General features: G+C 33.6%; 1 protein-coding gene across 1 annotated transcript in view; it reads right to left on the bottom strand.

Annotated features, from left to right (window-relative positions):
- kcnn2 (potassium calcium-activated channel subfamily N member 2) overlaps nucleotides 1–27,565 on the bottom strand; it is a 95,674-nt gene that overhangs the window by 6,842 nt on the left and 61,267 nt on the right. Inside the window, exons 5-7 of the mRNA XM_088910888.1 lie at nucleotides 13,149–13,290; nucleotides 2,956–3,066; nucleotides 1,322–1,449 (exon numbers count right to left, since the gene is read on the bottom strand). Of these exons, the coding sequence (XP_088767014.1) occupies nucleotides 1,322–1,449; nucleotides 2,956–3,066; nucleotides 13,149–13,290 (381 nt within the window). The remainder of the gene's footprint in view (nucleotides 1–1,321; nucleotides 1,450–2,955; nucleotides 3,067–13,148; nucleotides 13,291–27,565) is intronic.

Genomic DNA, 27,565 nt, shown 5'->3' with positions numbered 1-27,565 from the left:
AAGCAACCATAGGCTTGAATTTGTTCCCTGAAAACAGTGTTTCTGTGCTACTACATAGATGCACAAAGGCCGTTCTGAGCTCCATACACCAAAAACATATCGAAAAGCAATAAATTACAGCATTAATAAGTGTAGGTACTGTATCAAATGTGGACCTCTGAGGGAACGTACAGTACATGCACGTAATGCACAGTGCAACAACAAACCCTGTAACCACTGCATTTCAATATGGTGCCTCTTATTAATTTCTAGTGACAATGAATTTAGCTGCAAGTGATGGTAAGATTTCAAACAGTGCAACATCTGCATTGTGCTTCGACAAAGAATTCCATGCTACAAGTGTGTTGTGAATTTCACTTATCACATAAAGGATCATGATTTTGGATCACATTTCCATGACAGTGGTCATATTGTTGAGTTGAAAAGAACGGGGTCGTTTGATGCATGCATAAAGTATTAAGACTCTACAATAATTAAGAAGAACAGCTCATACAGACTTACTTTCGAGCTCTATTGCAATTTGTTGAAAAAAGAAAGAAAATGTAAAATACACACAAAAAAAAATCAGCACAAAGGGATTTTTAGGTAAACGCAATCGTACGTTAGCAGAAAAACTGAAGTACAAAACGAATAATTTCATTAATCAAAAACAACGCAAAAAAAACAATCTGTAAATGGAAACAAAGTAAATTTGGTTTTAAAAGTATAATCATTATGTGGAATGGAGACATTCAGATTTTTAGACTCAGACAGAACAAGGAAAGGGAAATAATTTTATATGTATTTACACTGAAAGTCACCAGTTTTAGTTTATTTGTTTCCAAGCTGCATATAAGGTGTAAAATAAGGCATATCCTGTATAACAAAGATCACAATCACATTATTTTACTGGATTCAATAATACGGACTTGATAATATCATTATATATCTATCTTTATATGTTGCAATAGAAACAGAGCCCTTAAGATATGCTTTATAAATAGACCCCTGCATTCTGTTCATGCCTTCCCTGTATTAATAATCTGTGTGCATATCTACGTGTTGTTGTCCATGTATGAATGGAGGAAAATGTGGCTGTTGCAGTGTGCTGCTTTGTCAATGGGTAGTGGAGCACTCTGAAAATGCAGAAATCACACAATGTTATACAGTATAAACACTGTTTGTGGGTTATTACTCATTAAAGATGATGTTACCTATAAAACCTGTTGTAGTGATCCTGTTGGAGGTGTGAATATCAGTGCTGTAGGCATTGTATAACACAAAATAATAACTAAACAATATTGAAAAAAACAGAATTGAATATTTGAGAAGCCATACTCACTGGTGAATGGCTTGTAGGAATTTACGCTGGTGCTTCCTCACCCTGGCATGGTCGATCTTTTTAACCAACTTTGTGTTTTTATATATCAGCCATGTTTCCCTGAGTACATTGGCAGCTGCATTTTTCACCTTGAAGAGAAAAGAGATTGAGTTTATTTAAGAAGGTACCAAATCTGAATCTTCATCTGGAAATGGAGAAAAAAAGCAAAATTAATGCAAAGTCTAACTGACTCAGATAATTAAAAGAATGCCTTTTGTTTCACTTTACTGATGACAACATAATTGCTCTGATATGGTTTGGCAATAGGAAATGAACCATACCACAGCAATAAGATGCTTAATATCCTGAGGTTGCTCAGAGCAGAGATGAAATGTACCGAGACTGGAATTAAATGATAAAGGGATTATGATGCACAATTTTGGCTATTTATGTTCTCTGAACTGTCATTCAGGACTAAAATCAGGAAGCACTTGTTCACATAAAGGCATGTGGAGTTGTGAAACAAACAGTCCGGCCAAGTGTCTGAAGCTCATTCCCTGATATTCTTCAACAAATGGTTGGAAGACATCCTCAGATCGGTCAGCTACTAGCAGGCAAATAGGCAAAATGGAATGGATGTTCTCTTCTTATTTGTAACCTTTCTTACATTCTTACAAAGAAACAAAGGGGACATTACATCCCCAAAGTGGATTGATTGGAATGATTTCCTAAATTGTTTAGAGTAAAACATCTGACAATATTCCCTTCAGAAAGAGCTTAAGTGATACATTAGTGTGTAAAAACAGTCAACAGCTGAAAGGAAATCATTAATCTCCTGAACAGGGTTTAAGCTCTAACCTTTAAGTAACATTCTGTATCAGATGAAAACTGAAGTCAGGTTTTCTGATGATACCAGTTGTTTATTGACTCTATCTGGTTTTAAATTGATGTGTTTAGCTTGTTTTTTTTCTGCCTGATATAATTCCATATTACCTAGTTTCTTTTCTACAGTGTTACTTTTCTGTTTATTTGAGGGAAAGTTTTTGTTATTGTATCCACATGGCTGAAACCCAAATAAGCCAAATTATGCAACAGGCATAAAAAATGTGGTACAAAAAACATTTTATGCAAATCATTTGTCTTAAGGAGAAGAAATATTCACAAATACACAGTATGTATAGAGGTTATGAGTGAAATTTTGAATTGTGCATCTTTAAATAGTGCTAGATTGCTAGGAGTAGCACACATCGTTAATGATTGCTTAATAACTACATCTTTTAGAACTAGAGTCCTGTCAAAAAAATCACAGTCAACCAATACTGACTAAACATAACAGGGATTCATTCTTATTGTTGTAGCATGAATTGTTTTTCTGACACTATGAACAGCACTGGAATGTTATAAGCTTCCTGTCATTCAGATTTACTATAGGATGCTTTGAAGCTCGGGGTTCCAATTCTTTATGATGGTAAAGAGCAACAGATTATAACATGTCAAATAAGATTTACCATAGTCTCTGTCATCACTTCAGGATTACCATTAAATCCCAGTGTATTTGTTTTGTGTCTTTAGGGTTGACTCAGATTGAGATTCCATTGGATTGCTATTACCTAGGTTCTTTCACAATTTGACCAGTTATTTAGATTTAGACTTACTCTCTTTGTCAGCTGCGTGTCCATCATAAAATTATGTACATGTTTTTCTGCTTTGGTTAATTCTAACTTCCTGGCAACCACAGCAACCACCAGAGCAGTGCATCCGGCTCCCTGGGACAAACAAAAACAAAACACCACAAATGAAACTGGAAACAATTGTTACCTTATGTTTCAGTAAAATTAGGTTACCTGTCTAAACGCCCCTCACAGATGGTAGAAGGATCCTTCCACAATTCTTGTTAAATGTTTTATCAGTCTGTTTAGCTTGACGTCATCTTCTCCATATATTTATAACACTAACTTTGAAGCTAATTCTACAAAACCTTCAAGGGAACAAGAAATATTACCACATGTTCAGTTCACGCTTTTTCCTAATTTACTTGGCAGCATCAGATCTTTCTCTGTCTTAAGTGGCATTGTTTTGCAAGTTTAATAAGTGATACAAATAATTATAATCCAGTAGTTCAGTTAGATCTTAATAAACACAACAGACGACAAAAATATATAGAGCCTAGCCATGAGGACGCCCTCATTACTGGAAGGAATAATTTGCTGCAAGAGTGTAGATGGGGAGGCAGGGGGGATACGAGAGAGAGAGACAGGAAAGGAGGTCCTGGGTGTGAGACTTAGGGTCTAACCTTCCTCCAGAACTTATATTTTATAAACCTAATGGGGCAGTTTTTCAGGGTTTTATGTAATTTTGTCTTATTTTATAATTAACAAGTTGCACTTGTTAACAATGACTATAGGAAAGCAGACAGAAGTAATGAGACAGAGCTTAAAAGAATTAAGATGTAACAGGATAGATTTGACAGGAACTGGTGAATAATGGATGGCAACATTTTAAAGAGAATATATTTGAAGCACAGATGTATCCCAAAATTGAATAATGGTTCAACAAATATATAAGGGCAAATAAGAGGGCATATACAGTACTTTATAAAATTATTAATATTCAAGATTTAATACTAAATATAAAATTCAGAAATGTATTAAAATTACAGAATCCACTTAAATAATATGAGTACAGTATATTTCGAGAACGGGATTAAAATAATTTTATAAAGACCCGGAGAGAGATGGAAAGAAACACTACAATAGAGGCTAATATAAATAATAAAAGGTACTCATAGTACCACTACAGCAGAAGAATTATAAAGAATGAAGTAAAATGTATCCAAGACAATAACTGGAAATAATGGGATTTTTCCAGACAAAGAAATGAAGGGAAATGGTTGATATACTGTACTAAGTGAGTATTTCAAATGGAAATAATGGGAATTTTCTAGACAAAGAAATGATAGGGAAATGGCTGATATACTTAGTGAGAATTTAATTCGGATGTTCACCAAGAAAGAAGCAAACAATATGCAGCTTATGTAAAGTGTTACCATTATAAGTAGTATTAACATAGAAGAGACACTTAAGGAGATTCAGAAGCCACTGACACAGCACTTCAAACAGTCAAAAGAATAGTACCCCATGGACTGGAAAATTACTAATGTACTACCAATCTATAAAAATGAAAACAGATTAACCAAGTAATTATAGACAAATAAGTCTATAACTAAACTTGATCTAAAAAGATCACCTGTTTGCAAATAGGGTCCTAGTCAACATCAATTTAGGGAGATCTTGCTTTTGTTGGATTTCTTTGAACAAGCAAGAACAGCAGCTGGATACACAGCATTCAATATGATGTATTTAAGTTTTCAGTAGGCTTTCAATAAAGCTCCTTATAAAACATTGAATTTAATTGAATATGGGGGAATGCATGTGTTTTATATAGTGATTTGGTTAATAAAACGAAAACAGAGACACAAAGAGTACATATAAGAAATACATGTTAAAAACAAAGTGATGTAATTAGTGGAATACCACTGGGATCTGTACTAGGACCACTGCTCTTTTTAATTTACAGTAGTGATCTGTGTTCCAGCACAGGCATTAAACTAGTCAATTTTGCAGATTATACCCAAAATAAGAGGATTAGTAAGAAGTGTAGAAGCTGCAAATTAAACAGAAAAGAGTTAGAGAAAACCCTGAACCAAACTAGGCAGATGATATTCAATGTAGACATGTGCAACATTACATGTACGTACAGTAGAAAAATAATACTTTATGAATGCAAAGGGTAAGCACTGAGCTACAGTAGGAGAGGATACTTATGAAAAAGATTTTGGTGTTTATGTTGTCACATAATTTATATTTGAAATATGAATAAGTATTTACACCAAAAAATGAAGAGATATATAGTTAAAAGCGAAGAAATTGAAATCTAGGGGTGTTGCGTTACAGTGTGCTGCAAAAGACCTCATTTAGAATATTGTGTACAATTTTGGTCACCAAGTTATAAAAAAGGAATCATTCAAGAGAACAGTAACCATATACATTTCCAGGCTTTAGAGAATATAAATTGCTGACAGGCTAATGGAATTGAACCCTTTTAGTTCTGAACAGAAAAGACTGCGAGGTGACCTGGTGACTTGATACAGGTATTCAAACTTTTCCGAGGCATTGTCAAAGTCAACCCAGTGGACTTCATCTGAAGATTGAAATTTGAACCAGGGGACGTACAATAAGTGTAAACTACTTGAAATTGCATTTACAATTGATAACATTTTTTTTATTGAAAGGGTTGTAGGACAAAGAAACAAGCCACTTAGCTATGTCCTCAAAGCCGATGACAAATTTCGATGACTTGGCTTTTTTAAAGAAACCTCTGGCAGAGATCTTGGACCAATTACAGTAGCTGCCAGCTACCAAGCTACCAACCAACCAGCTACCAACCAAGAGTTAAATTAATGTTCCTTATTGTAGACTATTGAAATGGGAGTATTAAAATATATTGTAAAGCTACAACAATTAGTCCATTTATTTAAAAAGATACACAGGCCAGTGTTAAATATTAAGAAGTTAAATACAAGTGCTTATACGTACAAGTGTTAATAATAGTTATACAAGTTAATAAAAGTTAAATATTAACTAAACCATACTATACTAAAATTTAGATATCTATAAATGAATATAGCGTTCCTTGCAAGAATATACTGTATTTAGCTTTTGCACACTTTTCACATTTTGTTGCCTTAAAAAGTCATGACCTTTTAAAGTAGAAATTAGTATTTCCTATATATTGTACACAACTTACTCTACACTTTCAAAGCTAAAAACAAATAGAAAGACAAAAATAGGTGATTAATATGGAAATATAAATATGGAAATGGAAAAGTGTTGATTGTATGACTATTCAAACCCCTTGCTGTGGCAAACTTAATTTAGCTGCACAAAAATATATTAATGAGCCACACAATTAGTTGTCTGTCTGCTTGCAATAATTGTGGTTGTCATGGCCTGAAAATTAAAAAAAAAACTGTCTCAGTGAGGTTCTTCAGTCAGGTAGTGAATTTCTAGCAAAAACCCTACTATGAAGACAAAGAAGTTCTCAAAACAAGTCAGGAAAAAAGTTGTATAAAGACACAGATTAGGAAGATGAGAAGGTTACATTATGCCACTCAGATACTGCCTCGGGCAAGGAGGAAACTGATTACAAATGCTACTGAAAGACCGTCAACAACTTCAAAAGAGTTATATAAATTAATACATTTCTATAATTCAATAAATTAGTTGGGAAAAAATGTGCATGATTCAGAAACATTCTGGGCACTCCAGAAAATGGGCCTGTGTGGAATATTGGAAAGACCATTTTATATCTTGCATGGTGTTTGCAATACAGAACAGATAATTCCAAATTCCACAGATTATTCCAAATAGATTTTGTTTTTCTGATGTTTTCTGTTTGGTGCAGCACATCTCTGTCAATACCACCCTTAAGAGATCCAGCAAGAACTTGTGAGAGCTTGAGCAAATCCACTAAGAAGAATAATTATAATTATAGAGACTTACCCAAAATTACCTGCAGCTGTAATTGCTGCCAAAGGTGTTTCCACCAAATATTGACTTCATGGGTTTGAATAGGTATTTAATATGATGATGATATTTAATTTGTTTAAGCTGGGTAGGTAGTGCATGGATACCTTTGGCACTGTGCATATCGCATTGATATACAGAAATCTTTGTTAAATTCTTATGAATAGTAAAAGTCTATTTGTACTGTTTATTTTGTGAGAGTAGAAAGTAAAGGTAACTGAAGGTTTATAGAAATAAACATTTTATAGGGAATGCATTTTAATTCAAAACATAAAGAGGTAGATGTCTCTACTTTCCATGGTTTAAAAACCTTTGCTTTCATTTGGGAAATGGATGGTTTCTCACTATAAAACATACCAGAAAAGTGCATTAAAACATTGCACAGAGCAGTCCAGCAATTGGGAAGACATTACTATTAGCCGTAAAAAACTGTTTGAAAACATCTATTCGGAGAAACCCAAAACATTCAGATAACCCTTTCATGTTACACATCATTTGGACTCCATTTCATAACAGAAAATCCCTTACAGTAAGCTTCCAATGACAGTGTAACTGTAGAAAGTAAAAAGCTGTTCTTCCCTATAAGATGTGCTTATAAAACCACAAGAGTCCTGAAGTAAACATGGATGTGATTGCAAACACAGAGCAAAGTACAGAGCAAATCTTACAAGCAGTGAACTTACATTAGGGTAATTACAGACAAATCCTAATATTAGAGTTGACAGTCTTATTTTTGTGCAGTTTGTCAAAATTGAGATATATGAAATGATGTTTAACACTTATGTAACAATAAAAGCTGTTCTAAGCAAATAATAATAATGTAGATATCCCCATAAATACCTGGAGTAGACACAGCCAATGCCAATAAACATGACCAAAAGATACAACAGAGTCAAAAAGAGATTAATGAATTCATTCTTACACAGGGCTAGTTGCATTGCCCTTTGATTGATTTAGTAACCTGAAAGGCTGCTGAAAAAAATGCCTGCAAGCATTTTATGATTCTTTAATACTGAATATTAACATTGCTAAACTAGACTTAGAACTTAATAATTCTATAGTTTGTTTTGACTTAAGAACCCCTGTTCAGTCCAATGCATGCATTTATCTGAAGCTCTCAAAGGAATGCATGAAACTATAAACGTTGGGATTCATTTTACACCTGAGGAGAATGCAGGAACAAAAAGATTGTCACCACAGATGGGTTAGTGAAGTGAGTTAAAACCTACAGCTGTGCTGCATGACACATATCCTGCCTGGATATGTCGCCAGTGACACATGGACCTTGTATTTCAGAGGGAACATGTTGTGCTTTTTCAAGTTAAACCCACAGTGGCTGAAGAAGGTGCAACATTGAAGCAACAACACACATTTCGAAGGACAGATCTGCCAGAGCTACAGCTATGAAATGTCAGCGCTCCTAAAAACCACAACAAATGTTTTCAGTATATGACAGATGCACTTCATTCTGTATTCCTAACATTCTTACATATTTATACAATCTAGTGAGCCCTTCAAACTCTCCTGACCCCAAAAGAGACACGAGTAAATACTGCCTAAATTACAATATAATCAACTCGACCATCTGTATCGGAGCATCTTACAGGCTCCGAGATAAGAATTTGAATAATTGAAATCATGGAACAAAGAAAAATTGATGAGATCTTCCAAATGAAGGATATTCTGATATCTTTCCACTTTTCAGAAAACCTACAGTAATAATGATTACAGAAGCTATAAAGTATATATTTAAAAATAGCCTTGCCAAAAAAATGAGAAAACAGGATCCACCCAACTTCTTATATTGAAGCCATATTCTGTAGTTATAAGAAAAGGAAACTGTTAAATTAAATTGTTAGTAATAAGATCTGTGCATTAAATTAAATGCAATAAACGAATTCAATCAAACATCTGAAAAATAATGCATTCGTGTTTAATTTACTATCCTTAATCTGCTATTAGAACTTGCTGGTGCATGGGTTGAAATGCCAATTAGAATATGGGATAAATATTAAACATTTCCTCTCAAATAAACCAGAACAAATGAGGATTGTGTACATATTGCTGAAATGCTGAGGGCAAGCAGTTATCACAGCAAAATTCAAATTTTCTTTTTCTACAGGGGGGTGAAGCTGGATTGTGTGATCAAAGTTCATGTTCTAGTTAAATAAGAAAACTATTCAATCTGATGCAAAACAGTCTACAAAACATTGTATAAAGAAGTGCCTCCTGTAATTGGTTTTAAATGCACTTCCATGTCATTTCCACCACAGGGCATAAGTGGAAATAATGTGCAAGTGCTTTTAAAACCAAGATTAGGAGGCACTTCATTACCAAAAGGCTTGTGGAAATATGGGACAAGCTACCCAGCCATGGTGTAGAAGCCAATTATTTGTCTTCTTTCGAGAAGATGAGATCACTGGATCAATTAAAATAATCTGCCTATGAATTTTTAATGCTACTAGTAAATTTGACAAAGACATGAAAAGCAGAAGACTGTGAACTCTTTTCTGCACATTTTGCATATAATGCAATTCATTAGTGCATTCACTTAATGCAATATTAATTAAGTGAATATGTTAAGCAAATCTGAATGCTCAGACTGAAACTGAATAAGTAAACATTTAAAAAAAAAACGTGCAGCTATGCAGCCAAAGGTGGTCCACCAGTATCAATTCATGGAGGTGAATACTCATACCATGAACGTATTATAGTTTTTAATTTTTCTTTGCAGTTTCTGCTGATATTTAAACATCTTTCACCTACTAAAGCATTTATTTTGAGAATTTAAGTTTTGATTAAAACTGTTCACTTTAGAAAATATGTATAATTCAAGAGAATGGGCTATTTTTCAAAAGGAGTGTATATTTATACAAGGCTTTTCAGACAGACCTTAGCATCCATGAATTAGTATTCAAACCCATACACCCATAGTAATAAGATAGTAACAAACACACCTATCCAATCTTAAAGACTGTCCCTGTTCAGCAACTTTTGCTGGTAGATCACTATTGACTTCAACATAGACAAACATAAGAGGGAAAAACATGAGAGATACACCTTAAGATGGCCTTGAAGTATCCTGATTTTGTGAGACAAACATGAATAATTTCTTCATGTTTTTTTTAATAAAATATCAAATGTCTGATGTTTTACATCATGATATCAACACCTTCTATCAATTTTATACTCTTCCAGTTCCCAGTCGCCTATTCTTCAACTGAGCTTGCCACAACAATCTTGAAAGCATTAAAGGAAGAATGAGGAGTGTACAGTACAGTACGTGTCTCCCCACACAGCCACTGATCCAGCTGTGAGTTTTACAATGTCTTGTGCTTCTTACTGACATAATCGCAAGCTCACCAGAGAATGATTCAAAGGACTCAAAGGCCCAAGCTGTGCTCTAAGTGAGTTCCTCTGCTGATAGAGCCACTAGGAATCCCCAAGCATGGAATTTCCTACAGCAGGCGTTATCAGCCTTTTTCCAATTATGGCACATTTTCAATGCAATAAAGGCGTGGTGTCCATTCTATCCGATACGCATTATTTTACATTTTCTTTAAACTCAAATACTGTATGGCAAAATCAAGCAAACTACAACGTACTTTAAAAACATTAGACTCATGTAAAATGTGAAAGTTCCTTATTAGCAATTATAATTCAACCAGTGGTTTAGTAAATATATTACCTAAACATATGGTTTCCAAGAGCAAAGAACAAGAATAACACAGAAAATATCTGTTATGTTAATTTTGTAATACCAAATGGTTTGGATTGAACTAAAACTCTAGCCTTCCTGCCAACCACAATTTACAAATCCCGCATTTCCTGTTTTTTGGAGGGTTGATAGAGTCTTATTCTATTTTCTGCAGGAAATCCACTGATAAGGTTTGAGTTTGAGAAAAAAAAACTGTTGAAGTCAGTTTTAAGAACATGAATGGCTTAGGCTGATGTGAAAACAAATATGGTCATTGTCTTCATAACTGAGGGTGCAATGGTGAAGCATCAGTGTGTAGGAAGTGCTTTAGAAATAACATGTGGATAAAAATAGAGATAATGATTTTTCTGCAAGAAGCTTCAATAATGACAGTCTGAAAAAAAAAACATGGGAATTAATCACGTATGAGAAAGATAGGGTATTTTGGGATTTGACCAGAAAGGAGGCAAAAAATGGAGGTGGATATTAGGAGAAGGGAGGAAAATGAATTAGTGGAAGCTCAGGCTATTAGCGACATGTGTGGGTTGCTAACAACTACACTTGAGGGATTTGTATTAGGTAGGGAAAGCTCAGATTTCCACAAAGGGGAAAGTGGAAGGAAAAATACTGATGTAAGGCATACTGTTAATAGCAAGTAAGCAGCTGAATGTAAAAATTGGAAAATGGGAAAAAAGGCTTCAGAAAAAAACAAACTCCCTCAAAACAAAATGGAGAAGCACACAATTTAATTAAGGGTCTCTTGAGGAAGGGTAAGATTGAGCTTTTGAATATATTTGTAATCCAATGCAGACCTTATTCCTTATTCCTTCCTTATTAGAAAACCCTATAATTAGTTCAGAGGAGTTTTTACTTTCACATATTGTTCTTTCTTCATTACATGTGAAAGCCATTCTTTTGAGGCAAAAAGAACCCCACAATGTTGTATATTTATTTACTTGCAGTGGACTCTTGTTAGCAACATTCCTTGCACCAGTGCTCAGCAAAATATCCTTTTGTCTAACTGTCAGCCTTTAAGGACAAGTGTTCTACTATGTTAATGTTTCAAAATATTGCCGATTGTCCATCTAGACTTGAGAGTTCTCGTCCTGTTAGGCTGCAAGTCTCTCAGACGACAGATGAATTTGAGTAATAAGTGGTAAATTGCATAAGTATCTAAAAACACATGACTTGATGAAAAATAACTGGCATTGTCTTTTTCTTTATGCATAGCATGTTAAGAAAACTTGAATTAGACCTGCATTTGACGCAGATTGATAATGCAAACAATTTTAAGGTATGCTGTAAAGAAAGCAAATTAAATCTCACTTTTCCTCTTTGAAAACTAGTGTGTATAGATTTTACACTTGCGTAGACCTAAAAAAATGCAAAATAAAGAGATGCAGAGCCTCATTAAAATCTTTTGTTTGTAGCTGGCTGTCAGGAAGCATGTTTTAAGTGCCTCTGAAATACTGTTCATTCAGAAATCTCAGCTACCCACTCATCAGCTGTATGGTAGCATAATTTATCAAAAAATGTCAACAGAACTGGCAACAGATCTTTAAAAAATAAATATGCAGCTCAATAGAAGATAAAATACCAGTACACTGAATGTTTCATTTCTAATTCTAATTCATGTATTGCAAGTTTTTTTCCTTGTTATGTTTTGAATACTGGACCACCTTGGTTCACATTTATGGTACACACAATCATAATCATTTGAATCATCTGGACATTAAAGTTAACATTTTTTTAAATAAGTGTTCTGTATAACAATTACATTACACAATTGCATAATGGTAAAGTATACATATCCGAAGACAATAAATAATTAAGAAATAATATAGATTTTTATAGAACTTACTTTATACTGTAGAATATGAAAAGTACAGGATACCATTATTATTATTGTTATTATACAGCTATAATCAGGTTTTCTTGTGTACTTTTAGTTAGGTTAAATCCCATGACATAATTTTAGCGCAGCATCTTTGAAGAATTGTCAAATGTGGTTATGCACATGTCAATGGAAAATTATCTACAGAACCGGTTGTTATGATGTACTGTAACACAGGTAAATTAAAGACAAAAACAGTGCATTTCACATTAAATGTCACTGGTCTTGACTGAATCAAATTAAGCAATGAGATTTGAGAATTGGTGAAGCTAAAGCAAAGATTGGTGCACTCAAAGCCTTTAATATCAAATATGACTCGAAACCTCAAACTCATAAGGTGCAAATGCATAGTGTCGTTTTGGTATTAAAATAAACTTTTACACAAGTAAATCAATAAAGATCTTGAAAAAATCTGGACCATCATGCTCATAGGAGAACTTATATTATTGCTTTGCTTATGCCATGTGTTGGGATAACAAGAGCTCCTGTGCACTAGCAGTAGTCCATGCTTTCCACTCATTATTTATCCAGTGACGGGTGGCCAAACATGGTTCAGTGGACACAGTCAATTGATGTATCTGCTTAAATAAAACTTCAGTATCATTGGTGGCTGCTCATATATACAGTACATGATGTATGAATAAAAGAAAAGGTCATGCAAATGCCACTTACCATAATTCCAGTAAGAAGGCAAACTCCTTTTCCACAGTATGTATTTGGTACCATGTCCCCGTATCCAATAGACAGAAATGTTATTGAAATCAGCCACATTGCTCCAAGAAAGTTGCTAGTGACATCTTGGTTGTCATGGTATCTGGAACCCAGAACACAGTTACTACATCAGAAATCTTATACACATCGCAAATGAATACAATCTACTCATTGTCACTAACTTTGGCTAAAAATAAGGTGCTTAAAAAAGAAACAAGTTCACTGAAAGACAACCTTCCTGCTGCAGGGATATTAACATCTGGATTGTCAGATGAAGATGACAAGAAATAATTAGTTTAAAATATTACAGTACAGTATATGTGAGATTCCATATTTATGTATACTTTTTCAGTCATTTTCCTCGCTACATGTCTGAAATGCCTAAATCAATGTCCACGTATTCATATAGCATTAAGAAGGCTTTGAACTAAAGAAGTTGAAAAATATAAATTTTTGTGCTCCTCTATAAGCTTTTAAAAAATGTGAAAACAATGGTATGGGTTTGAAATGTTCTAAACATTTACCTTTAAATAATGCGACAGAAGTGGAATATTAAAGTACAGAAGCTTACAGGATTGTCCAGGCAATTACAAAATGCACTGTCTCTTTTTACTGCACAGTCAATAAAAAACAGGTGTTGAGCATTTGATAGTTCAACAGCTCAGCACAATGCTACAACCTCTAATTCTGATTAAAAAATATAAATTAATTATTCATTAATTAAAATTAAAATGTGAGGGAGTTAAAATGAAAAGGTTTGGTAATTTACTAATTGGGGAAACAAGACAATAAACCTAAAACTGAAAATTTTCTAGATATGTGAAACCAGGCTTCATTAATGTCTCTTAATCTAACATATGACTTAAATATTCAATCATGAGCCACTAAAACTTTAGCTTCAGTTAGGCATTAGATAAATCCAATAAATCCAGAGATATGTCTTACAGATGTATCATATTGAATTAGCTGCACATTCATTTCACTTGGTGAGCAATGACAGCAAGTCTCTTCATTCAAAAGCACTGAACCACATAAATGTTTAAAATTCTGTAAGTAGAACGGTATAGCCATACCTGTATATGAAAAATGGCATTGATAGAATTCATTATATTATTACACATTCAAATTTAATTTTCTCAAAAATTCGCTCCTACATTAATAACTGTCTAAACATAAAGTTCCAAAGCAGTTTAATGTATAAGAGCAAATGTTAAGAAGACTATGCAGCTTTTGTGGACATAAGGTTGCAGTTTCACAGGAAAGAACTGTGGCCAGTGACAAAAAGAATAAATCCATAATGGAGGTCTGGGGTCTTTGATCACAAAGGGTATTTAACTGAATACGTGCTGAAAGGTTAACGATCAACAGCAAGAAAAGAAATATTTGATTTCTAGATTATTATAAACACTTTATAGAGTTAAGGAGAATTTCTGTTTTACAGCTATCTCTGAAGAATATATGGAATGACATTTGTAATTTACTATTTGTCTCCTTAGAAACAATATTGCAAACCTGAATAATAAAACTTTGAGTTCTACCTTCCCATGCAAGACAGAATGGATTAATTCGATTTGTATGGATGCACCTCTAGTTGTGGGAATAGAATACAAAACTGTTTTCCAGTACCATGAAATCAGGCTATAGTACTTAACAGTACTATACAAATTGTATTTTAAACTCCTTATGTAATCAAATCATGGATTTGTACTGCCAGCAGTGCAAAGTATGTGGAGAGACATTAGCTCAAGGTGAAAGCCAAGTTCTGCTCAGTGTGATATTACACAGACTTTCTCTCTCAGCTGGGGTTGTAGCAGCTCACACGGGTCTAAGACTGTTTGCTTATCAAGCCTTATCCTCTGCTCTGCTGTCATGTTCAGGAAATTAATTCTGACTCTGAGGGTGTTCTCCAATTCCTCTTCTTTATCAAATCCCTCTTGGTCCAGGCTGATGGGTACAGCACATGTTGAAAAAGAAATGCATGAAGCACTTTTGTCTAGTTCTTGTCTCCAGCTATAAGAAGGACAGAATAAATTGTGTGCTTTCAGGTAGCTTCAGTACAAGCTGCAGGCTGTAGTGTGCTGCCTTCTTTTTTCCCATTAAGATTTTTTGAGGAATGGAAAATACTGAAATTATGTTTATATGGCACCACAGTAAAAGCTGTAAAAGCTATGATCAAAAGAGCATCTAAACTTTAAGACTAGAAAGTATCAATCTTCAAGCACCTTCCCCCACAAGTACAATTACTACCATTTATTAAAAACACGCACTAATGTCATTTACAACCAGGAAGGGTGAAAAAGGTACTAATGAAAAAAAGAAGAGAGCATTAATTGAACAGTGACTTCAAGTATGAGGGAAACCGAACAATAAGGGTTCTGTGTAATAGTCCTCCAAATACAGCAACTGTCCCTGACGATAGGGAAGAACCTTAAAATTAATACAATAAACTGCATTCACATTCTGTACTCCAAAACTTCTTTTAAATTCCAGCATTAAGTATTCACAAGCGTTCATCAGGACATACTCGTGTGATACAGGAAAGATCATTAAACATGAGCTGAGAGATTCCTTTTAAAACAAAAGAAAGCTTAGCAGTAATTACTGTACAAACTCTTGGTGGACTCAACCTTTGGAAAAAGAGGTTACACCTAACTATTTTGTGCAGTATTTTCAAATCGGATAAGGTCTCATTATAACTATAAGAATGTCAGGAGACAAATAAAAGAGAGACCTCTTTATGAATGTGTAGGAAAATTAACAGTGGCAGGTTCACTATCTGGTGAAAAAGGAAATGTCATAAAATAGCTCCAGTTACTTACCAGGTCATAATACGAGGCATTGTTGTATTTTAAATGTCATTTAAAAAGGATTTTATGTTTTTGGTAACGTAGTCTTTCAAGACATAACATTAAAAAAACACTCCATACAGACACTAAATTCTATAGTTCCTTTGCATACTGCAACAGATCATCAGGAAGATAAGTCTGATTTCATTTATTATTCAGTCAGTAGACTTCTAAGTTGTCTGCCAGCTTCACTAACTCTCTTTGTACACTGCCAACACCTACTCATCAGTCTGTACTTCCAAAGCTTGGTAAATATCTACCAACAGTGCTTTATTACATTATGTGGTATATCAACAATATCGTTACCAATCTCTGCAGTATTTTAATAGTACTATATTCCTAGACAACCTAATTGATAGTTTTATATTCTGATTTGTTTACTGTCACCATAACACCAAGCCCAAGTCCTAGATTGCAAAGAAGAAATACTCTATACTAAGAAATAACACCCTTCATTTGATTTAACTTTGATTTCAGAAACAGTATGTCTTTCTTAACTAACGTAGCAGACTAATTTCAGAGTGTTACTTTCTAGTTTGACATAGCATGTCAAAATCATGATAAAGAGCTTTGACAAAGCTTCTCATAAATAATTGAACCCTACAAAATCAAACCGTAGATAGTGGGTGTCAATCTAACTAGGGAATTCAGGGATAAATGGTGGTAACTGAGAACAATTTACCAATATATTTGCAAATGGTATATTTTGTTGGCACAAGTCCCGCCACCAAGAGCAACAACTAAAGAACAATCACAATGATGAAAAAACAAGTGTAAATTCTCATCAAATATACTCAGTGACTTTCTAGAGATGGAGACACTGAAAGTGACTACAGTATGTCCCACAAAAACTACATTTAATATTACCCAACACAGGATATTTTTTTAACTTATTTATGCTTTGTTAGTAATACAAATGTATTGTATTACATTAATTGCTCATCTGTATTTATAAGTGCAGTGTAAAAACCTAATTATAAACACTAAAATTATTCAACTAAAATCATCAGTATTCATAATAATTACGTGCATTTGTATAATGTTTTTCATACCATAAGATCCCAAAGTACTTCATCTACAGCAGGAAACACATTTCATCCACACCTACTTGGGTGTAGAGCAGCAATGTACACTTGGGTGTATAACCAATTGAATTAAGGGCAAACGTACGGAGGACAGGACATCTAAAATGGAACTGACCAGTAGTCCTGAACCCATCCACAACAGTAGATGTTCAGCACAGTAGTCTTGAACCCATGACAACACCAGATTTTGCACAGTATTCCCAGTTACATGTTGGAGCATTCTTTTGGCAATGCTGTTTCAGAGGAAAAAGCGCTACTTACTGTACTTCTCCCCCACTTCTTACAAGCATTTTGTTTTCCTTAGAGGTCTCCCAAGACTTGCCCACTGACCAGACCCAGTCTTGTTTAGCTTTTTTCTTTATCCATTATTGTTTGGTAGCATATTGGTTCAAACAATTACAAAGTACAACATTGAGGCTTTATGACAGAAACAGATATGGGGTCAGGGGAACTTCCTGTCATGCCCAGGAGCTGAGCTAAGCAACACAGCTTGTGAGAAGGATGGTCTGCCTTTCCTATCTAGATATTGTTAGAAACATTACCTCAATGGTCACAGGTTTTACATGAGGCAAATTTATTTGTATTTATTTTTATACATGACAGGAGTCAGTATGCATTCTTTTCTTTCCCATGTATTTCTTTGTAGATAACTCATCTTTGGATGACACACTAATCAGATTGTGACAGCACAAATTCAAGTATGAATAAGTCAGAACTTAGCAGTTCCTGCTCTTTCAATGAATAATTTTACTGGAGTATGAAATGAATTTTCATTTAAAAAGAAATTAAAATATTAATATCTGTCTCTCAATCTTCAAGAACCCAGGTGCTTCATTTTGGCTGACAGTCCACCTCCCTTGGAATTAAGATATGCAGACTGCCAATAAGCAAATTATTCCTTCAATAGCTTAAAATAAAAGATTTGAGCTCTAAAAATGTGAACTATGAATTTAATAGAATTTCTAAAAAGACAAAAATTGAGATGTAAGAGGCAAAATAAATCTCATTATAGTGTATATTTCATTTCTTAATAGCTAAAACTAAACTTTTCTTTTCACATCCTTGTACTTGAAAATTCTCAAGACTAAAAACAAGCAGGATAAATAAATAAAACCTCACTATAGAATCTGAATAAAGGTGATCCCCATGATACTGAGTTTTTTCATCTTTTGACATTGGAGTGAAAATGTCTGGGAATGTTGGGGGAACAGATTTTAAATAAGCACCATGTTTTGCAGATCATCCCTTCCGTTCACCTACTCTTTCCCCATTTGCTCAGCTCTAATCTAATATTATTTCTTCCTGTGTTTTTTAAACAAAATTTAAATAAACAGTACAGAGCAGCAGAGTATATTAAAAATATAAACACTCGGACCGCACAGTGACACAGTGATTAGCATTGCTGCCGCACAGTACTGGGGCCCTGGGTTGTTGTCTGTGTGGAATTTGTATGTTCTCCCTGTATTCGCATGGATTTCCTCTGGGAGCACCGTTTTCCTTCTACAATCCAAAGGCATACTTGTAGGTTAATTGGCTGCTGGCAAAATTGACCTTGTTGGGAATGTCTGTGTTTGTGTGTGCCCTGTGACAGACTGGCATCACATCCAGGGTGTATCCTGCCTTGTGCCTGTTGCTTGCCAGGATAGGCTCTGGCACCCCTGTGACCCCGTATTAGAAAAAGCAGTTAGAAAATGGATGTTTGGATTAAACAACACTCCATGTAGTTAACAGCTAGTGAGTGGTAGGTGGAACTATGCAGTTGCTAGGATATGAAATGGCCTTGTCATAGGAAATGAAGCTCATTGCTCCTGTTTGTACACTGATAGCAGCCAAGAGTTGTTATGATCCAGTGTCATTACCATCTGCTGGTTTAGTGCAGGCATATCTGCCATGAGCTCTGGCTGGCTAAGTGGTCTACTTTCCTGCTTGTTTGAGAGAAATGGAACTGTTGTGAGCCGTGGGACAGACTTTCAATATGTTTTTGGTAGTAGGAAGACAATTAACATTTGGATTCCTTGCTTTTTTGAATACTGTATTGTTCTTTTGATAACTATTCAGAGAGAGGTTAACAATAGAATAGAAATAGATCAATATTAATATTACAAAATTGTATACATTTAAGAAAAGAAGACCTTAAGTAATTTGATTAAGGAATTAAAGGAAACTTAATCAAATGGACTCCTGACAGATTTAGACCTACGCATTTCTCCAATACATTCTTTTGTGCATATTATGCAACTTAGGAAATAATAAAATATATAATTGAATGCATTTTATTGTGTTTCCATTTTAAAAGAAATATGATTTAATACAAAGACATCATTTCTGTATTCAGCTATATTGCCCCACCTCAAGGAAGCAGCAGCATCTTAGAAACATAAAGGAATAAATTTAATAAGCTAACAATGTTAGAAAACTCTTACCTACCTTACACTGATTTCAGTTGATACTGTACATACATTGTACTCCAAGTTCAAATAATGTTCATAAAGAACTAGAAGATTAATGGCAGATATTTATAAGAAATTTCAAACTGAACAGAAAAGTTATCTTATCCTTTCATCCTTTCCTGTAATAAAGATATTTAGTTTAATCTCGTAGTAGTCTAATTTATAACTACAATTATATGTAAGTATATCACTCAATTGGATGCCACACTGAGGTCATGTCAATACTCTGCTGATTTTAGAAATCTGCCAGCTGATTTTAGAAATAACATGTGAATGACAAAAATAGTATTCATCAATGTTGATTGGAATTCTTGTTTATGCATACTTAAAAGAATAGCTGAAATCAGGTAAAGTTAAAAACATTGCAAAGATGATGAAAGAGGGCAGGTTTTTACATGTGTAATATTGCTATTTTTAGGTGTATTTCACAAGTTTTGATTTTTTATGTTGTTTAATGTCTTTAAACCATTTTAGAAACCTTTTAAAAATGAACTATTAGTAGACTACTTTTACTCATCCAACAATGATATAGTTGGATGAGTAAATATAATGATATAGGGACTCTACCTGGATTCATGCATGTAAGTATGTTTTATGCACTATGTACAGTATGTATACAGTACATTCATCCATCCATTTTTTGCTTCATCCAGTTCAGGGTAACAGAAGAGCCAGAGCCTATCCCATCAAGGAATGGGCGCAAGGCAAGGTACACCCTGGAGGAGACGCCAGTCCATCACAGGGCACACAAAGACACAGATGCCCACACACCCACACCTACCATAGGGCCAATTTTCCCAGAAGCCAATTAACCTATCAGTATATTTTTTATAAACCGTAGCACCCAGAGGAAGCCCATGTGAACACATCGAGAACATACAGTACAATTTCCATACAGATAAAAGGTCCAGAATTGAACCCAGGAAAAAGCAAAACAATGCACCACTGTGCCACACTAGAATCTTTACATTGTAGTAAAAAATCAAACAATGATTATGTACTTTCATCAAAAACAGTACCAGGGTTTGGTTAAAAGACTAATAACATTGTCCCAGCAAGGACTGAGTACAATGACAGGTAAATGGTCTTATATTGTCAAAGTTTAATTTAGCTTGGTAGTGTTTACAGAACTGTAGAGATGTCAAGTTTTATACATTAAAAATTCTGTACCACTGCCTAAAGGTTTTTAATTCTTTGTCATTAAAATTTTCAAAACAGTGTTTTCCATATACTTTTCTTATAATAAAAGAGCCCTTCTACATATTTGAAATCCTGCTTTGTGATAAATTTGTAATAAAATGTTTTTATTATTTGTGTTTATTTTTCTGTAGATTCCTAAAAACAGGTCTTTGGATTACTAAGGTTAAATATTAAATTATAAATGTTCTTATTAACAAAATGGCATTGTTACAGTGGACTCATTTTGTGCAACTGTTAAGGATCTAACGTCTTTTCTAAAACCAGTGTGAGTTAATGGTGTTTGTGTCTGACTAAGTGGAGATAGCATGCTGGTATGTGAAGCTTGTGAGATTTAATTTCTTAACTGAAGTTGTTAACTTTTCTAAATGCTGCACCCTTTACAGGTTGCTCACATTTAAAAAATATGAAGCGAGTACTTAATAACCACAAACTGTAGGCGAGTATAAAGGTAAAGTACTACATTACATTGTGCTGTAAATCACATCCAACCATTGTTGTACATACTGTATATTTATTTCAATCAATATTTTGTCATAAAAAATAACCAAGTTAACATACAATCTGTTTTTACGCAATATTTTCATGTTCATTTATATCAGTATGAACTTTTTTATTGTATTGTAGAGGTTGGCATTATGAAAATATTTTTTAATCAAATCAATGTATTCTTCTGGCTTCCTGTGAAATGTATAGTGGACTTTGAGAAGCCCCAGCTGGTTTATCTCCAGGTTGTCTTAAGGGTTTACTGCTGTAGTTCCACACTTAATCCAGGCTCTGCAGATTACTCTACCGAAGCCAAGGCTCTACTCAAAGGGTGATAAGAGCCTCTTTCCACATCTGTGGAAAGCACCGCCAGATCCATTAAAACTCTGTGACTATTGACATTTTTAAAACTCAATTAAAGTACACTACAGCTTTTAATGTATAATTCAGTTTACTCTTGGTTTTATTGGATTAATTTACTGTGTCCTGTGTTGTCTTTTCCATATGCTATTTGGGGTTTTTTATTATGCTACTTGAGGTTTCTTAAAAAGCACTTATAAATCATTCTGATTCTGGATCTGATGCCTTGTTATACTGTAGCATTAGGCCTGGGGGAGTTCAAGCTACCCAGACTTCCATTTTACCTTTTCACATACTATGTTAACATACTGTATATTCATATATTTTATCTTAAATATGTGAATTATATATATATATTTATTTAATTGCTGCTTGAAGAGTTTTTGAAAGATCAAATCTGTATCTAAGCACATTGTGCATTTGTATGGCATACTACGCTTGAACGGCTGCGAAAAAAGTAACATTTGAAAGAGCATATTTTACTGCAATTTCTTAAATTAACAAATTTAAGAGAATATATTCTCTTATATTTCTCTTTTCATATAAGAGAAATAGTCTACCTACTGATGCAATAAAGTGAGTTCTGTAGCTTAGCTATTTGTAGTTGTTAAAACATTATTGTTTTCTTTTACAAATCATATATACAGTAGAATATACTTTTTTTTCTGGTTTATAAACAGGATAGATTGTGAGTGTAAACAGTGTAAAGGTACAAAATGGGGTGAAGTAATAGGAGGAGCTGAATATATTATTTCACAGAAATAGCCCAAATTTCCAAAAAAAGAAACATGCAGGGTAGGTTTGATAAGCTACTTTATATTGTATATAGCAGGGTTTAATCCTAATTACACCTGGAAATGTCTAAGAGTGTAATACACCTGGAAATGTGTAAGAGTGTAATTTTTTGCATATACTGTACAATCCTACCTGCCATCTCCAGATAGTGTTGTTTGATGTTAGTTAGGAGTTGTTTTTTAAAGTCCTTAATATTATAAATATTATTCTATGATTAATTTATCTTTTTAATTAAAAAAATCTAGATTAATATTAATTGGTGGTGCTGTGGCTTTGCCATTGTTAATCTGATTTCTGCTTTTAAGATTTTCAACTATTTTTTTTTAGAGACAGTTCTGCAGTTCTGTCCAGTGCTAAAGAGATTTTAGGCTTTACTGTACCGCAGCCTAAACCAATTAAGATTAACTTTATATGTTGGGATTTCATGTTATTTGCTGCAATCTAATTATCCAATTCTAACTCTAAACCATGAATAAAGAAATGCTTTTTTCTTTCAGTGCAAGCCATCACATTGAAATCCACCTTTTCAAGTATTTTAAATGCTTTACAATTAAACAATTGATGTAAAAGTTCATTTTAAAATCCATTTTGAACTCTTAAATTCAGAAACCAATGTATAAAATTGCATTAAAGCTTGAGAAAGCCAAATAAGCCAGAATATTTATTTTAGAATATCTTCCAAAATAAATAAATATTTGCATAAAATATAGCTAGATGTCTTATCTGATTGTCCAAATGTGTCTGTGAACAAACAAATTTGCTTGTAATAGAGCACAATAAATGCAGAGAACACCGTAGATGTCTTGCACTTAATTTAGATGCCCATTGTACAGTGTGATGCTGAAAGAAAATTAATATATTTAAATAATGTATTACAAGCCAAAATATTTTTTTCAACAAAATGCTAAATCTTTGTTTTTCATGGAAAGCCTGCTAAAGCACCACAAAACCAACAAAACTAAACACTGGAAATAAAATCTAAAACAGAGATATTTTAGGACTTCTTAGGTTAATTGTTTGTGCAGAACTTGAAAGCTTCTTGGAGGGGATGAACACAAAAACACACACACAAAAAAGGAATCTAAGCTATATCGTCATAGTAATTCTTCCCACTCAGTGTTACAGCAATTATTGGAAAGCAGACTGAGACTCTGATGAGCTGAGATTTGATTTTTGTACATGTCTTTTTCCTCAAGAGAAAGTTGTTTTATATTGCCTCTACTACTGTAGAAAAATATAATAAAAAACTGGTGATGTGGCTCATCAGATAGTACCCACAAGTTTTTGTAATTGGCATATGAAAGAAGACATCTAATCTTTTATCTCATTGCTCTTGTTAGCAAAAAAAAATACCATGCCTAAACTACAGTATGCATTTACACCAAGCTAATTTCTGAGATTGACAGCTTACAGCATGAACACTGTCTATAGGCCTTAAAGGTGTAGCCTACCATTCATTTTTTTATTCCTTTAGCATTCCTTTCTAACTGCTCATGAAGTTCTGCAAACCTAGCAGTATGGTCATATAAATTTTGTTAAGATAAAATGTGGCTACAGCAGCTGAAGAATCACCATTGCTTCTCTGGACCTTGTAACCTGGCATGCACTGACTAAATACTTTTGAGATCAACATCAACAGCCAGGGGAGTTCCTTATCCAAGAGTGCAGCTGGATTCCCTAGACTAGTTCAAGGATTACGTCAATAAGGTGATGCAATATGTCTTGATCTTGTAAAAATGGGCTATACCCATGATGGGAAGCATGCGTAGTGTGCACAGGTTAGGGCTGCACACATTTCACTACAGGGTTGTGTTTTCAACCTGTTGGGGATAGTGGTACTACACCTACTGTACCAACAAGCTGCTTTACCTGAAATTGCTCCACCAAAATTTCCTGTGTAAATTACATCAAAATTCATTTAAAAAAAATAAGTTAAGTATACATTTTTTTTTCTTATTTGCCTAGCATTTAAAAAAGATAAGAATGGCATGGTACCAATCTCCTGTGCATTTTTAGGAAAATTCCCTAGTAAAGCCAAGTACCCTGTGGTCAACATTTTTTTTTCACTCATCAAATTTCCAATTGAGATTAAGTTAATGATGAGCCATTAGGAGAAATTACACGTGTCACTAGTCTTGTTTGGGTCTGAGGGAAAGCAAGTTAGAATTTTATTTGAATTTCACAAAGCACAAAAAAGCAAGTGCTCATCTGGCAATTGACTTTAAAATACACATAGGCCAATGGCTTTTCAAAATATTATTAAGCTTTCCACAATTGATAGTTACTGAAACAATCAGCACAGTTTTCAACAACAATTACTGCAAGCAGTAAACATGGACCGAACAATTGTACCAAATGTAATTTCATTATACAAATATTTGTTATATTATACTCATCATTTGCTGGTTACATTCTTTACCCCCTAAAATAAAATAAAAAAGTGTATGGAGATAGGGAAAATGGAACTTTGTGCATTGAAAATAAATTGATTTTTTTTTTAATGTTTGAAATACAAACTGCTATAGATTTGCTTGAAGAAGGAAAGGCAAAGAAGGAAATACATTTTACAGGGATTGTGAACTTTGTCTTTATTGCATCTTTACAGATATTATGAGAACTATGAAGCTATCAACAGGGGACTCCTCAAATATTTCATACCCAATGGTATAGTATACTGTATTATTGCAGATAGAGAGTTCTGCAGTGTTTTGATAGCAAGTAATAGAATCATAGTTTATGTGTTTATAGTTTAGATGTTAGTGTTCAGAGTACAATGGTTTTCCATTTCATTAGGTGAGCCTTTGATTTCAAAGGTTGTTTCATTTTTGTTAAAGGTTTAAGCTACATACTGTAGTCATAAATATTTGAAAAATGTATGTATATAAGCATTTCAAAATATATAAATAACTATGACATGTTTAGTTCATTTTGGAAATACACCGACTGTTTAGCAAAATGAATAACTGTGCTGGTATTTGTCTTAACTTTTGAGAACGACAGTATGCTAATACTAGTGCTTAAGCAAAAGTGATGAGCCTTGATCTCACTTTAAGAGCATTTATAAGAAAAAATATACTGCTTGTGTATGAACATATTTCTACAGTATTATGTATTCTTTTGTTCAGTACAAAATCTGCCTTTTGAAATTCACTGTAAATTACATTGTGATAATCAGTTTTCTGTATTAAACAAAACATTTGTTCTTGCATTTAAATGTATTACCAGGAAAACTGTTTCATGCTAAACAGTGGAGTGAATGGAAGGTTTTCAATTATGCCCTTTCATTATTTAAGCAAGATAACATCATGTTTGAATTAAAGCATGTAAATTTCAAATTTAATGTTAGTGCCATTTTTATACATGAAATGCAGTAAACCATACTTTTTGCCACTGTGATGATGTGGGACTATAAATAAATCATATTGTTTTGTAACTCCTTTTATATATTTGTATTATTGAAAAAAACAATCTGAACAATCTAAAAAGGCTGATTTTCACATCTTATGGCTGTTTTTGTACATTGGAAGGATGGAATGGTGATTTTATAGACTCTGAAAAAATGTAAAGAAGCAAAAGTAAATGTCTTTAGATATGTTACACAAATGTTATTCTTTCTTTTTGTTCACCATGTCCTTGTTTATTTGGCAAATGAATAATCCCAGTAGAAGCTCCTGAAGCTGTTTGCTTATAGAGTAAATTTAGTTGGGTGTTCTGGACCATGTTGTTATACTGTTCCTACACACAGGCTGCCTACACAGAGGAGATTTCTACAAAACCAACTCAAGAAACACAAACAATATTGTTAATTTTAGGCACAAAGTGTATACTAAAATGTGTTTCGTTTACTTTGAATTAATTAAAAATGTTTGAATTTCTGTGTTCAACAAACTTGCAAATTTGTAATGTGATCCTAATACTATGGTTCATACTATATCTATCAGAGATCTGAGTGAATTATTAATTCTCTTTAAGGTAAAAAGTGGAACCATAAAGTCAGAGATGTTGCCTATTTTTATGTTGCTTTCATTGCATTTTTGTAACGTGTTTTGTTTTATATTCAGAAAGCTATTCAGTATTTTACAGTTAAGTCACATGACAGTCATTTTGTGGTTAAACCTAATTAAAGAGCAATATGATCCCAGCTAAGTAAAATCAAGAAAAAAACACAAGCCTGACCATTTTGAGTTAGTGCCCCTTTTTAACAAGTTTAATATGTATATATATTGTTAAATGTTTAATACAGGATATATACAGTACAGTGTTTATTACACACATTTACTGTATACAGTACTATAGTATTCACCTGTTTTCTTTTGTGCCCTTTTGTTGCTCAGTTAAGTATTGAACCTTAAATTATTTTCCTGAATTATTCATATTGAGTAATATATAATTTCCATGTTAATATAAACATTAAACATTATATGTTTTATTCTAAATTTCAATTTGTTCTGGAGTTTTTCACTCAAGAAAATTGAGGGTTTGCATACTATTACTGTTAATAAAATGACATACTTGAATCCCACAGAGACAGAATATGGATTACACAGTAGTCAAATTAACTCCTTAATTAAAATAGCAATGCTTTCTAACTCTTCATGTTATTACTTACTGGTAGAAAAACATCACAGAAGTCTTCACAATTAGCAGTAGTTTGCATGGTGATTTAAAAGAGACATACAATGCAGTTTTTGCTAATACTGTATGTAACTGTTTTCACCCACGAAAGTGTTCAGTTGAAACATTCAAGTTGAAATTAAAACCATTAACTTTAAAAACAAGACAACTTCATTTGTAATTCAACAAAATTGGATGTCATTAGATGGGAGTGAATACTTTTGCAAGACCCTCTAAGTCACGAATATGTACTTGTTATGTACCTTTGATTAAACGCTGAGACAAAAAATAAATCAATGTAAATGGAATAGTTCTACATAATATATATTTTACTTTATTAACATTACATTATTTATGTTTTTCCACATATTGTGGCACCCAGGGCTGTTTACTTTAATGACAGGATTAATGAGAGAGACCAGAATGTAATTATCCAGCCTTCTTGCCTTGGGGGTTGGTGGGATAGGTACTTACTTGGAAGAATTTACTGTTCTTGTGTAGTGTTCCCAGCACTTGCCAAATGTTTGTATTTCAGTTTGTTTTAT

The sequence above is a fragment of the Atractosteus spatula genome, chromosome 3, assembly GCF_055471065.1.
Source record: "Atractosteus spatula isolate fAtrSpa1 chromosome 3, fAtrSpa1.hap1, whole genome shotgun sequence".
Lineage (NCBI taxonomy): Eukaryota > Metazoa > Chordata > Actinopteri > Semionotiformes > Lepisosteidae > Atractosteus > Atractosteus spatula.
This window is presented reverse-complemented; position numbering and strand designations above follow the sequence as displayed.